We start from the raw sequence: 12,709 nt of genomic DNA, 5'->3' as shown, positions 1-12,709 counted from the left end.
ACACCTGCATTGCTTGCTGTTTGGAGTTATAGGCTGGGTTTCTGTACAGCACTTTGAGATATCAGCTGATGTAAGAATGGCTATATAAATACATTTGATTTGATTAAACATCAATTGATGGTGTAATTTCTGATACGATATCTCTCAATATTGGCCACCATTAATTTGATATTTTACTGACATAAAATTAAAGGGAACTCTCTACCTGACAAGTATGAGTGGTTTAGGTCAATTACCCATCCTTTGTGGGCTCTGCTTGACAAGCTACCAGTAGAAACTTTGTACAGTTGGCTAAACAGAGTGATAAGTATACCTAATGTACTTTTTTCCAACCAACGTAGGCTCTACCTAGTGAAGTTAGCTAACATTATCCCTTTTCAACATAGGATTAAACACGCTTAAAAACAGATTGCTGCCGACAGCCGATGTGAAATGGCTAGCTAGTTAGCGGTGGTGCGCGCTAGTGGCCTTTCAATCGGTGACGTCACTTGCTCTGAGACCTTAGTGGTTCTCCTTGCTCTGCACGGGCCACGGCTTTTGTGGAGCGATGGGTAACGATGCTTCGAGGGTGACTGTTGACGTGTGCAGAGCGTCCCTGGTTCGCGCCCAGGTCGGGGCGAGGGGACGGACGTAAAGTCTATATTGTTACATTGATGCTGTTGACCCGGATCACTGGTTGCTGCGGAAAGAGGAGGAGGTCAAAAGGGGGGTGAGTGTAGCCGATGTGAAATTACGTCAGGTAGTTGTCAATGGTTTTAGTGGAGCTAGGGGTCTCCTTGCCCGCCAGCAGCCAAATCGAATGCTCTGCACCATATTGTGACGTTTTATTGATAAGCAATGGTGCGTATTCATGCCAAGGGAAGCCATGCTTCTCCAAAAATGTCACCAAGAAAAAAACATACAAAATAATTTAACTTTGTTCTCTCTGTGTTTCATACATTTCCTTCAATTCGCAGGAGCATTTGGCCTCCCTGGATAAAAAAAATAATAAAATACTAGCCAATCAGCATTGAGCTAAACTGAGTGAGCTCAGCTGTGAATGGTCCTGGCGCATCAGAAAAAAAGGTGTCAAGGGAAGCCAGTTTGGATTTGGCTTCTCACCAAACGTCATTGAATTGTTGCATGTCGTTGCATTGTTGTCCTCCTGGTGGTTAGCTAGCTAGCTCCAATAGGCCCTTTCCTAAATTAGCCATGGATGGAGATGGGGATTTGGACTTGTGATTTTACTTAATTCTACGTACTGGCCAATTATTATAACACCGATTCTGATCCAACCATAAATTCATACATTGTGCCCCTGGCCTGTTCAACATGCAGCTAGATGTAGTAGGCTAATGTTAACTAGTTGGCCTGGCGCATTGTTGCCCATGAAAGGAAGTTAGGCTAGTGAACAAGCATTTTAGCCTGGTAGCTTAGGACAACAACAATTTAAAGAGTGTACTGTATGACAGAGACATAGACCGTTTAGGCAATATGAAAGAGGAGGATGCCATTGGCGTTTCTCTACAAGTAGGGTGAGTGAACATGTTTTTTTCTACTTGCAAGTGTAACAGTATAGACTTTATGTCCGTCCCCTCGCCCCGACCTGGGCGCAACCAGGGACGCTCTGCACACGTCAACAGTCACCCTCGAAGCAGCGTTACCCATCGCTCCACAAATGCCGCGGCCCTTGCAGAGCAAGGGGAACCACTACTTCAAGGTCTCAGAGCAAGTGACGTCACCGATTGAAACGCCACTAGCGCGCACCACTGCTAACTAGCTAGCAATTTCACATCGGCTACACAAGCACGCACACGGGCATACACACAGAAATCAGTACCATGGAGAGCCACATCATATTTAGATGACATTTATTGGACTACATAGTTGTTGGTATCATTTAGTTGTCACTGCATAGATGATTAGATGATGTTGAAATGCTGACGTTGAAATAGTGGATGCAGTTTTCTTTGTGACTTGCACTAACTATCCGTGTTTCTAAATCAATAGTTGTTTAGCGATCCAAAAATGGAAACATTAACTTGCTTGACCATGCTGTAGGTCATTTAACTGTTTGTTACATGCAATATGTTTTGTGGACTTCACCGGATAGATGTTGCTCTCTGGTTTTGTGATGAAACAACGGTGTGGTTGAATTTATTCTGCCGCCGTGTCTTCTTATTGTCTCGGCCTTAGGTGTCAAAGCATATGATTGAATTAACAGGTTATAGAGCAAACAGGGCAATTATCACAACACATAGGTTGTAATATTGGCTTTTCCCTCCCTGGCATGGCTTCCCCTGTGATGTTACCCACTCACCGCTGCTGGTGATAAGACCTATAGGGATTCTGGTGCCATTTGGGTCCCAGTCAAAATGAACAATTACTGCTCCTCTCGCCTGGCCTCCACGCCGCCGTCTTCCTCTCCCATCATGCACTGGTAATGATCAACGCCATATGATGGGAAAAAATCTCACATGTTTTTTTTTAGTCAGGAGAGTTCTAGATTAAAATCAATGTTGTTCTCCATAGAGAGAAAACAAAAATACCTCTTTTGATGCAATCAATATATTTATTTCAAGGGATATGTCATTTTTACAGAGTACATTTTAGGTTTATGATAAGGAAGAAGTTGTTGTTCATTTTGGATAATGATACACAGATGTAGGATCACTCTTTTGAACACTCTTTCGTTGCCGAGAATTTTCCTGCACTTGCAAACTTGTAGTGCAAACGGTTCCTTATCGTCAAGTGAACATGATAGGGAGTCATTTATCAGCAACTGCACTGAGCCAGAATTGTCCACCCTAAAAAAAAGGAAACAGTCATTGAGCTAATTATTCTTTAGCTAGCTTCTCTCCGTTTAATTGGTAAATGATTAGATTAAGCTGTCAAGATTTAATTTAATAAGCATGACAAGTTAGAGAATTTCTAAGTATCGTTTCAATCATATGGTCTTTTGACAATAAAGTTGATTAAATCAAACCCTACTTTGAGGGTAAGAAATATGATTCAAAACCAAAATATATGGAGGACCATTTTTTCCTTGCCACTTTTCTGCTTTTCCCATTCTATTTCCTAAAGTTATTGCTTATTGAAAGAAAAGCCATTGTAACTTTTTACTGCAATTGATCATGGTTTAGTAGGATAATAATTACCATAGCACTATTCATTAAAAAAAAACGTCTAAATCGGAGCAAATTGTCTATAGCAACACCTGCTCCGTAATCTGTTATATCAGTACAAACACATCAGACAACTCATGCCTTTTATAAGGACTTACATTGGAAGGCAGGGCTGAGAGGTCACACTTGAGCCAATGTTTAATTAACAGCTCAATCAAACCTGATTAAATAGATGTATTCTAATGTCGCAGGCTCTTCAGAGCGGGGGTGTAAAGCTGCTGTAAAGCTGCTGGCCTAGAGGGCTGTCCTAATGTGACCCTATAATCATGCTTGTCACGCCACCGTTATTTAATTTTTGATCATGTAGTTGAGTGTACTGGTGCAGGATCTTAATAAAGAGCGATGGCAAGCCTCCCAATGATCATTAGGGTATAATTAACACCAGAGAGAGGACTACAGTATCATGTAAAGCACTGAATGTTCTGAATCTGCCGTGTCATAGGATGGTCTAGTGGTCTAAGCTGCTGCCTCTGGGTCACATATACTGCTGAAGCATGGGTTCAAATCCAGCCCTTTGCTGTGTCTTTCCTCTCTCTTGATCCTGTCCAATACACCTGCAAATGAAATAATGTCTGTTTGCTGTGCTGTGATGAGTGACAACAGCTAAACCATCAATGGGAATGATCATTATGATGATTGATTGATTATATATAATATGCTATTTATATGCGTGCAAGCCGTGCATTCATTTCTGAATGGGTGTGCCCAGCGGGAATCGAACCCAGAAGCACCATGCCCTAACAACTGAGCCACACAGGACCAGTAACCCAACCAGCAACCTTAACTAACCTTATGTATCTTTGTTTGTTCCCATCATAGATGTTTGACTGGATCAGTCACAATAAGGAAGTGTTCCTGCAGAGCCACACAGAGATCGGAGTCAGCTACCAACACGCCGTGGACCTCCAGACGCAGCACAATCACTTTGCCATGAATTCTATGGTATGTGAGGACTATGTAGTGTGTGAGGACTATATGGGATGTGGGAACTAAATGGGGTGTGGCAACTAGGTGGGGTGAGAGGACTATGCGGTGTGAGAGGACTATGTGGTGTGAGAGGAAACAGTGTATGGGGATGGGGGATCTAATAATATGGATGACATCAATACTCTGAGTCATGGCTCAGTGATTTCACTTTGTATGAGCGGAGTAAAAGCGGAATTATTGAAAGACAGACTGGTCGATGTTCGAGGAGCGAGTCAAAAAGCCTTTCAATTACTGTATTAGTATTTCAAATAGGGTTGTGAAAGAAACATGCTCGTACAGCTACCAATGATCTAGCGCAGGCCACTGGCGATGGAGCGCTGGCAAAGTCCATTTTGCATATGAACACACATGTTCAGATTTGTATTGCTCTACTGAAATCGCAGGCTACTTCCTCAATGTTGATTTGATTGCCTCTGCTTCTACTCACCAGTTACACTGCCATTACTAAATTACTGTTCGGATGTTTCCCAAATGGCACCCTGTTACCTACATGGCCCTGGTCATAAGTATGAATAGGGTGCCTTTTGAGATACACCTTAGAGTAGGGAATGGCCTCTACTGTAGTTTTGCTCTGACAGAATGAAGACATGTTTGGTGCTATTTGGTTCAGAAATCAAGCCACATACAGTGCTGGGAAAACGTTTGCTCCCCTTCTAATTTTCTCTACTTTTCCATATTTTTGATACTGAATGTTATCAGATCTTCAACCAAAACCTAATATTAGATAAAGGTGAACAAATAACATAACAATTACATACTTATTTCATTTATTTCATAAACAAAGTTACAGTATGCAACATCCAATGCCCCTGTGTGAAAAAGTCATTGCACCTTTGCACTCGATAACTGGTTCTGCCACCTTTCGCTGCAAAGACTCCAACCAAACGTTTCCTGATCAGATCTCTCACGTTGCTGTGGAGGAATTTTGGCCCATTCTTTCATGCATAAATACTTTAACTCAACGACATTTGTGTGTTTTCAAGCATGAACTACTCATTTCAAGTCCTGGCACAACGTCTCAATTGGGATTAGGTCTGGACTTTGGCCATTCCAAAACTTCAAATGTGTTGCTTTTTAGTCGTGCAGGTCCAGGTCCTGAGGCAGAAAAGCATCACCAAAAGCATCACACCACCACCACCATGCTTGACCGTTGGTATAAGGTTCTTACTGTAGAATGCGGTGTTTGGTTTCCACCAGGCATAATGGGACCCATGTCAATGACTTTCTTTTTCACACAGGGGAGCTGGGTGTTGCAAAACTTTGTTAATTAAATGAATGAAGTAAGTATCAATTTGTCGGTTATTTGTAAACACGCGTTTCCTTTATCTAATATTAGGTTTTGGTTGAAGTTCTGATAATATTCAGTATAAAAAAATATGCAAAAATAGAGACAACCAGAAAGGGGGCAAATCATTTTTCTGCGGCACTGTATGTACCAAACACACCACATGCACATTTGAATGGCATGGAAAGTCCTAGCATTTAGGGGGGGGTAGATCAGCTTTAAAATTGTTGATAGATTGTGCCTTCCATCAGTGTTATTGTCTGCATAATTTCCAATCCCTCAATATATATATATATATATTGTATATATTGTATATTATTGTATATATATATATATATATATATTAATATATTTCCCCCTAACCCTAACACCCCTACCACCTAATTGGAGTAAACTAATGGACAACAACGCTTCTACTTCCAGCTTATACATACTAAATACATTATACAGACACAGTATATTTTTCAATACTTATATATTTTATTTTTTTAGTCTGATTCTAGCCTTCTTTTGCCATTGTATTTTTTTACAATAAAACCTCCCCACTCAGAGGCAGCTTGGCTCTCACTGAAGAACCACTCTCTCTCACTCTCTCTCGTTCTCTCTGTCTCGCTCGCTCCCTCCACACTCTCTCTTGCTCCGCTCTGCTCATACAGACTCCTAAATCATGCTGTTATTATGTTTTGACGTGTCTTGGCTCAGCGTGTCCAGCATGTAGCTACCATGTCTGAACGTAGTTCACTAAAGCCCTGCTTTAAACCAGCGAGCTGTTTGTTTTTCATGCCTTCATTACCAGTTCTAATCAGGTTTAGCGGTAAATAAAGCCCACGGTGGGTGCATCATGTGAAGCTGATAAATGGTTGGGCCTAAAGCGGCCAGAGATGATTAAACTCCCATAGTGGAGGGATGGGTGGGTGGGTTTTGTGCACTACAGAGCCAGATGGCAGCACAGAGGATGTAAATGTCTGTCTACCTGTTTGTGTGTCAAAGACATCAGGGGTGGCCTGCCAGAGATTGAGCGATTCTGTCAAAGCTGCAGAAATCTGTCACGCTTGTTGTCGCTAAGCTCTACACCATAATTTCATGCCGGACTGGCTCACAGGTCATACAGTATCTCTGTAGCATTGATTGTTTGGCTAATAAGCGATAGTAGGTATTAGGTGAACAATAGGTAAGTAAAGAAATAAAACAACAGTAAAAAGCCAGGCTATATACAGTAGCGAGGCTATAAAAGTTGCGAGGCTTCGTACAGACACCGGTTAGTCAGGCTGAGTTGAGGTAGTATGTACATGTAGATATGGTTCAAGTGATTATGCATACATGATGAACAGAGAGTAGCAGTAGCGTAAAAGAGGTGTTGGTGGGTGGCGGGACACAATGCAGATAGCCCGGTTAGCCAATGTGCGGGAGCACTGGTTGGTCGGCCCAATTGAGGTAGTATGTACGTGAATGTATAGTTAAAGTGACTTTGCTTATATGATAAACAGAGAGTAGCAGCAGCGTAAAAAAGAGGGGTTGGGAGGGGCACACAATGCAAATAGTCCGGGTAGCCATTTTATTACCTGTTCAGGAGTCTTATGGCTTAGGGGTAAAAACTGTTGAGACGCCTTTTTGTCCTAGACTTGGCACTCCGGTACCCCTTGCCATGCGGTAGTAGAGAGAACAGTCTATGACTGGGATGGCTGGGGTCTTTGACAATTTTTAGGGCCTTCCTCTGACACCGCCTGGTGTAGAGGTCCTGGATGGCAGGCAGCTTAACCTCAGTGATGTACTGGGCCGTACACACTACCCTCTGTAGTGCCTTGCAGTCAGAGGCCGAGCAATTGCCGTACCAGGCAGTGATGCAACCAGTCAGGCAGGATGCTCTCGATGTTGCAGCTGTAGAACCTTTTGAGGATCTCAGGACCCATGCCAAATTCTTTAGTTTCCTGAGGGGGGATAGGCTTTGTTGTACCCTCTTCACGACTGTCTTGGTGTGTTTGGACCATTCTAGTTTGTTGGATGATCTGGACACCAAGGAACTTGTAGCTCTCAACCTGCTCCACTACAGCCCCATCGATGAGAATGGGGGCATGCTCGGTCCTCCTTTTCCTGTAGTCCACAATCATCTCCTTAGTCTTGTTTACGTTGAGGGATAGGTTGTTATTCTGGCACCACCCGGCCAGGTCTCTGACCTCCCTATAGGCTGTCTCGTCGATGTCGGTGACACTGTTGTGTCGTCTGCAAACTTAATGAAGGTGTTGGAGTCATGCCTGGCCATGCAGTCGTGGATGAACAGGGAGTAGAGGACGGGACTGAGTATTCACCCTTGGGGAGCTCCAGTGTTGAGGATCAGCGTGGTAGATGTGTTGCTACCTACCCTCACCACCTTGGGGCGGCCCATCAGGAAGTCCAGGATCCAGTTGCAGAGGGAGGTGTTTAGTCCCAGGATCCTTAGCTTAGTGATAAGCTTTGAGGGTACTATGGTGTTGAACGCTGAGCTGTACTCAATGAATAGCATTCTCACATAAGTGTTGCTTTTGTCCAGGTGGGAAAGGTCTAGTGCAATAGAGATTGCATCATCTGTGGATCTGTTTGGGCAGTATGTACATTGGAGTGGGTCTAGGGTTTCTGGGATAATGGTGTTGATGTGAGCCCTCACCAACCGTTCAAAGCACTTCATGGCTACGGACGTGAGTGCTACTCATTTAGGCAGGTTGCCTTTGTGTTCTTGGGGAATATGGTGGTCTGCTTGAAACATGTTGGTATTACAGACTCAACCAGGGACATGTTGAAAATGTCTGTGAAGACACCTGCCAGTTGGTCAGCACATGTCCTGGTAATCCATCTGGCCCTGCAGCCTTGTGTATGTTGACCTGTTTAAAGATCTTACTCATGTCAGCTACGGAGAGCGTGATCACACAGTCGTCCGGAACAGCGGATGCTCTCATGCATGCCTCAGTGTTGCTTGCCTCGAAGCGAGCATAGAAGTGGTTTAGCTCGTCTGGTAGGCTCGTGTCACTGGGCAGCTCGCGGCTGTGCTTCCCTTTGCAGTCTGTAATAGTTTGCAAGCCCTGCCACATAAGACGAGCGTCGGAGCCGGTGTTCAATCTTAGCCCTGTATTGATGCTTTGCCTGTTTGATGGTTGGTCGCAGGGCTATAAGGAGCAAATAGATCCTGAATTCAATTAAAAACAATATCCTGAATTTAATTCAATATATCCTGAATTAAATTAAATAGATCCTGAATTAAGTTATATTGACCCCTCAAACTCAACTCTGGCAATGAATTATCAGGTAGAATGGAAAACCAGCTCCGGACCTCATCGGGTACAAGTTGAATAACCCTGATATAGACCCTGGATCTTTCCCATAATATATGATGTCTTCTCTATGTGTGTCCCTCCCTCCCTCGGTGCAGAATGCCTATGTGAACATCAACCGGATCATGTCGGTGGCGTCGCGGCTGTCGGAGGCGGGCCACTACGCCTCGCAGCAGATCAAACAGATCTCGGCCCAGCTGGACCAGGAGTGGAAGAGCTTCGCCGCCGCCCTGGATGAACGCAGCACCATCCTGGCCATGTCGGCCGTCTTCCACCAGAAGTCGGAACAGGTTGGCGGTAGACAGTAGGCCTACGGGCTGCAACCCTCATACTGTTGTCACTCAGTCACATAGCCCTGAATTCTACCTAACTTGAAGTCTGAGCACGTAACGCAGACATTTATGTAAAACATGTACTGACATCAAAGGGGGATTTGCATGATAATTCAAGCGTTGCATGACCATCCTTCCAGCCCACAGCCGTCTGAGAGAGATTGTAGTGTCAGTGTTGTCCTGTATTTCTCTGGCTGTTGCTGTGTCGAGGTCGTTAAGATAGACCTGCGTTGCCTTGGCAGCAGCTGCTATGATGCAGATTGTTTGGGGCTACAGGTGTGCCTGTCGGCTGTAGACTTTGCTGCTTTACAGAGAGCCAGACAGGCAGGCAGGCGGGGTCCAGGGTTTCCTCAGCCTCTCGTAAAGAGGGTCTGCCTGCCTGTCTGCTTCCCTACCTCCCTTCCTCCCTTCCTCCCTCCCTGCTTCCCTACCTCCCTTCCTCCCTCCATGCTTCCCTCCCTCCCTGCTTCCCTACCTCCCTTCCTCCCTCCATGCTTCCCTCCCTCCCTGCTTCCCTACCTCCCTTCCTCCCTCCATGCTTCCCTCCCTCCCTGCTTCCCTACTTCCCTTCCTCCCTCCATGCTTCCCTCCCTCCCTGCTTCCCTACCTCCCTTCCTCCCTCCATGCTTCCCTCCCTCCCTGCTTCCCTCCCTTCCTCCCTCCATGCTTCCCTCCCTTCCTCCCTCCATGCTTCCCTACCTCCCTTCCTCCCTCCATGCTTCCCTACCTCCCTTCCTTCCTCCCTGCTTCCCTACCTCCCTTCCTCCCTCCCTGCCGGCCTCTGTCTATGAAATTTATCCCCGGGCTCTGTTGATTGATCTATCTGTCTCTGTTCTGTTGTGTGAATGTGTCTTTTTGGGCTGTGTTCATACAGTTCCTGGCTGGGGTGGAGGCCTGGTGTAAGATGTGTAGTGAGGGGGGACTGCCCTCGGATATGCAGGACCTGGAGCTGGCCATCCACCACCACCAGACCCTCTACGAACAAGTGACCCAGGCCTACACCGAGGTGAGACACCCTCACAACACAAACCAGGGTTGGGGCGAATTCCATTTCAATCCCGGTCAATTCAGGAAGGACACTAAGAATTCAATTATTTTCAATGCTTTTCAATTGGGAATTGGAGAATATGGATTTGGAATTTGGTTTACTGTCTGAATTGATATGGTATTGTCCCCAATCCTGACACTCACCCAGTTAGAGCACTAACTAAACTCCGGTTTATAGTGGCATTCTGTGCTAGTTTAAGATCCCACCACATAGCTTTTAAGGGGAATGACCACAATTGTAATCCCCCTTTTTATATGATATATATACGATGCTTTTTAAAAGACTGTCATAAGTTATCTTAACATTATCATAAGCAATCTAAGCATGGATGTACTCTGCACATAACGTTGAAATGTTGCCCTTAAATGAAGAAACACAAAACTCTTTCATGTAAACGTTTCCCTGTCCTACAGTTTTATATCAAACATGACCTTTACCCGCCACATTGAATCCATCTGCATTGCACCCTGTGTGACACGTGGCCTGTTATGCATTACGTGGACCTCTGTCCTTCCATGTCAGATTTACTCCCCACAGAAGATCCTGTATGATGATAGGTTTGTGGTTGTGTAGCATTTCACTAGATGACTCTGCACCCCACTTACTTTTTTCCTCCTTGGTTGTTTTATTTTCGTGTCATCTCTGAATAGGTTGCTATAAACGTCTCTGTGGTTTGAACCAAAAAAAGAAAGGCTTTGCTGTTCTCTTCCATATTGTGCCATAGATGAAGAAGAAAAAAAACTCATCCTAATGCACAAGAAAGTGCATGTCATTTAGCGATTTAGCTTTGACTTTGCTTAATTTAGGACGGTGCATGTGCAGCTAGAACAGAACAGAGGTGATTACCAAGGAACTGACTTTCAAATCCCTTATTTTCCTCAAACTTTTCTTTCCACATAATGAAACTAAGATTTGACTGACATGACACGCTTCAAGATTAATTGTGATTACTGTATCTAATGCAGACATAGAGTTTCAAAATCTCTGGGACATTCTCAAAATTCCTAGGTTTCCCCCCAAAAATCCTGAAATCGGGAGGAAATCCAGGAATCCTCCAAATGTGATTTGTGGAGAACCTGGGAATTTTGGGAAAGTTGCAACCCTGTAGTCAAATGGGGGGTGCTTATATTTGTCGTGTTTCAATGCATTTACGAGTGTGAGGTGTAAAATGGGAATGTGTTTTTTGCATATCCCATCTCCCCCTGAGACAGTGGTGTTACTGCCAGGGATCAGATATTATTGACAGTGACCCTGGAGCAATTAGGGTAAAGTGCTTTGCTCAAGGGCAGATTGACAGATTCTTTTCACCTTGTCAGTTTGGGGATTTGAACTAGCAACCTTTGTTTTGTTTTTGTAAACCTTTATTTAACTAGGCAAGTCAGTTAAGAACAAATTCTTATTTACAATGAGAGCCTACTGGGGAACAGTGGGTTAACTGCCTTGTTCAGGGGCAGAACAACAGATTTTTACCTTGTCAGCTCAGGGATTCGATCCAGCAAACTTTTGGTTACTGGCCCAATGCTCTAACCACTAGGCTACCTGCTGCCTCTATTAGGAGGATTAGCCTAGCTCTAGCCTAGCAGATAGAGCATTGGGCCAGTAACCCGGCAGGGTAGCCTAGTGGTTAGCATAAAAGGTTGCAAGTTCAAATCCCCGAGCTGACAAGGTGTCGTTCTGCCCCTGAACAGGCAGTTGTTCCTAGGCTAGGCCGTTGTTCCTAGGCCGTCGTTGAAAATAAGAATTTGTTCTTAACGGACTTGCCTAGTAAATAAAGTTTTAAAAAAAAAAAAAATAATAAATAAATATCACATCCCTCTCTGTCAAAAGGTCAGTCAGGATGGCAAGGCACTGCTGGATGTCCTCCAGAGACCATTGAGCCCGGGGAACTCGGAGTCTCTGACGGCCACAGCCAACTACTCCAAGGCGGTCCACTGTATCTTGGACGTGGTCCACGAGGTCCTGCACCATCAGAGACGCCTGGAGAGCATCTGGCAGCACCGCAAGGTCCGCCTGCACCAGAGGCTACAGCTCTGTGTGTTCCAACAGGACGTCCAACAGGTAACTAGTGTTTATATACACGTGCACACGCCAGAGTATTTGAGCGGTTGGAAATTCCACTCATCGATCTCGGATTGGTCTTTGCACACCGTTCTGGCGCTCAACATCTTTTCCCCCGCTCTGCAAAAAAATCGCTCAGTGCTCACGGGGGGGGTGGGGGGGGGGGGGAGAATGCCGCTCCATTTCTTTTTTTCACGTTTCTTTTTTTAATTTGACAAATACTTTTGTGACTATGTACCATTTGGTTTTGAAGTAGAATGTCGTAACATTTCAGCACCATGTCGTAGGCTATTAAACAAGGGCTTACCTACAGTAGGTGATAGGCTGTGGCCACTGTGTTAAAAAACAAATAGCTTATTCTCTAATCTATTCATCATCAGATACTTCCGTTGTAACTGGCTCTGTTGCGCCTCACATTTGACAGTTGCTAGACAACTTTAGCACTGTTACAAACGTAGCTCCATGCCGCTCACATCCCCTGGCAAACCCACACAGGCCATCTTACTGTTTCCTGTTGGACGAATGGCCTGTGT

General features: G+C 44.7%; 1 protein-coding gene across 3 annotated transcripts in view; it reads left to right on the top strand.

Annotated features, from left to right (window-relative positions):
* The window catches only part of LOC115139459 (kalirin-like), a 275,127-nt gene that overhangs the window by 129,776 nt on the left and 132,642 nt on the right, over window positions 1-12,709 (top strand). For 2 of the 3 annotated variants that reach the window (XM_029676917.2, XM_065003517.1), the window contains exons 1-4: window positions 4,007-4,106; window positions 8,837-9,028; window positions 9,945-10,076; window positions 11,946-12,176. In XM_029676917.2, coding sequence (XP_029532777.2) covers window positions 4,095-4,106; window positions 8,837-9,028; window positions 9,945-10,076; window positions 11,946-12,176 — 567 coding nt within the window. In that variant the 5' untranslated portion in view covers window positions 4,007-4,094. Of the gene's footprint in view, window positions 1-3,983; window positions 4,107-8,836; window positions 9,029-9,944; window positions 10,077-11,945; window positions 12,177-12,709 lie in introns of those variants that run through there. The other variant, XM_029677004.2, reaches the window with a different exon arrangement.

The sequence above is a fragment of the Oncorhynchus nerka genome, linkage group LG1 (genome assembly GCF_034236695.1).
Source record: "Oncorhynchus nerka isolate Pitt River linkage group LG1, Oner_Uvic_2.0, whole genome shotgun sequence".
Taxonomy (NCBI): Eukaryota; Metazoa; Chordata; class Actinopteri; order Salmoniformes; family Salmonidae; genus Oncorhynchus; species Oncorhynchus nerka.
This window is presented reverse-complemented; position numbering and strand designations above follow the sequence as displayed.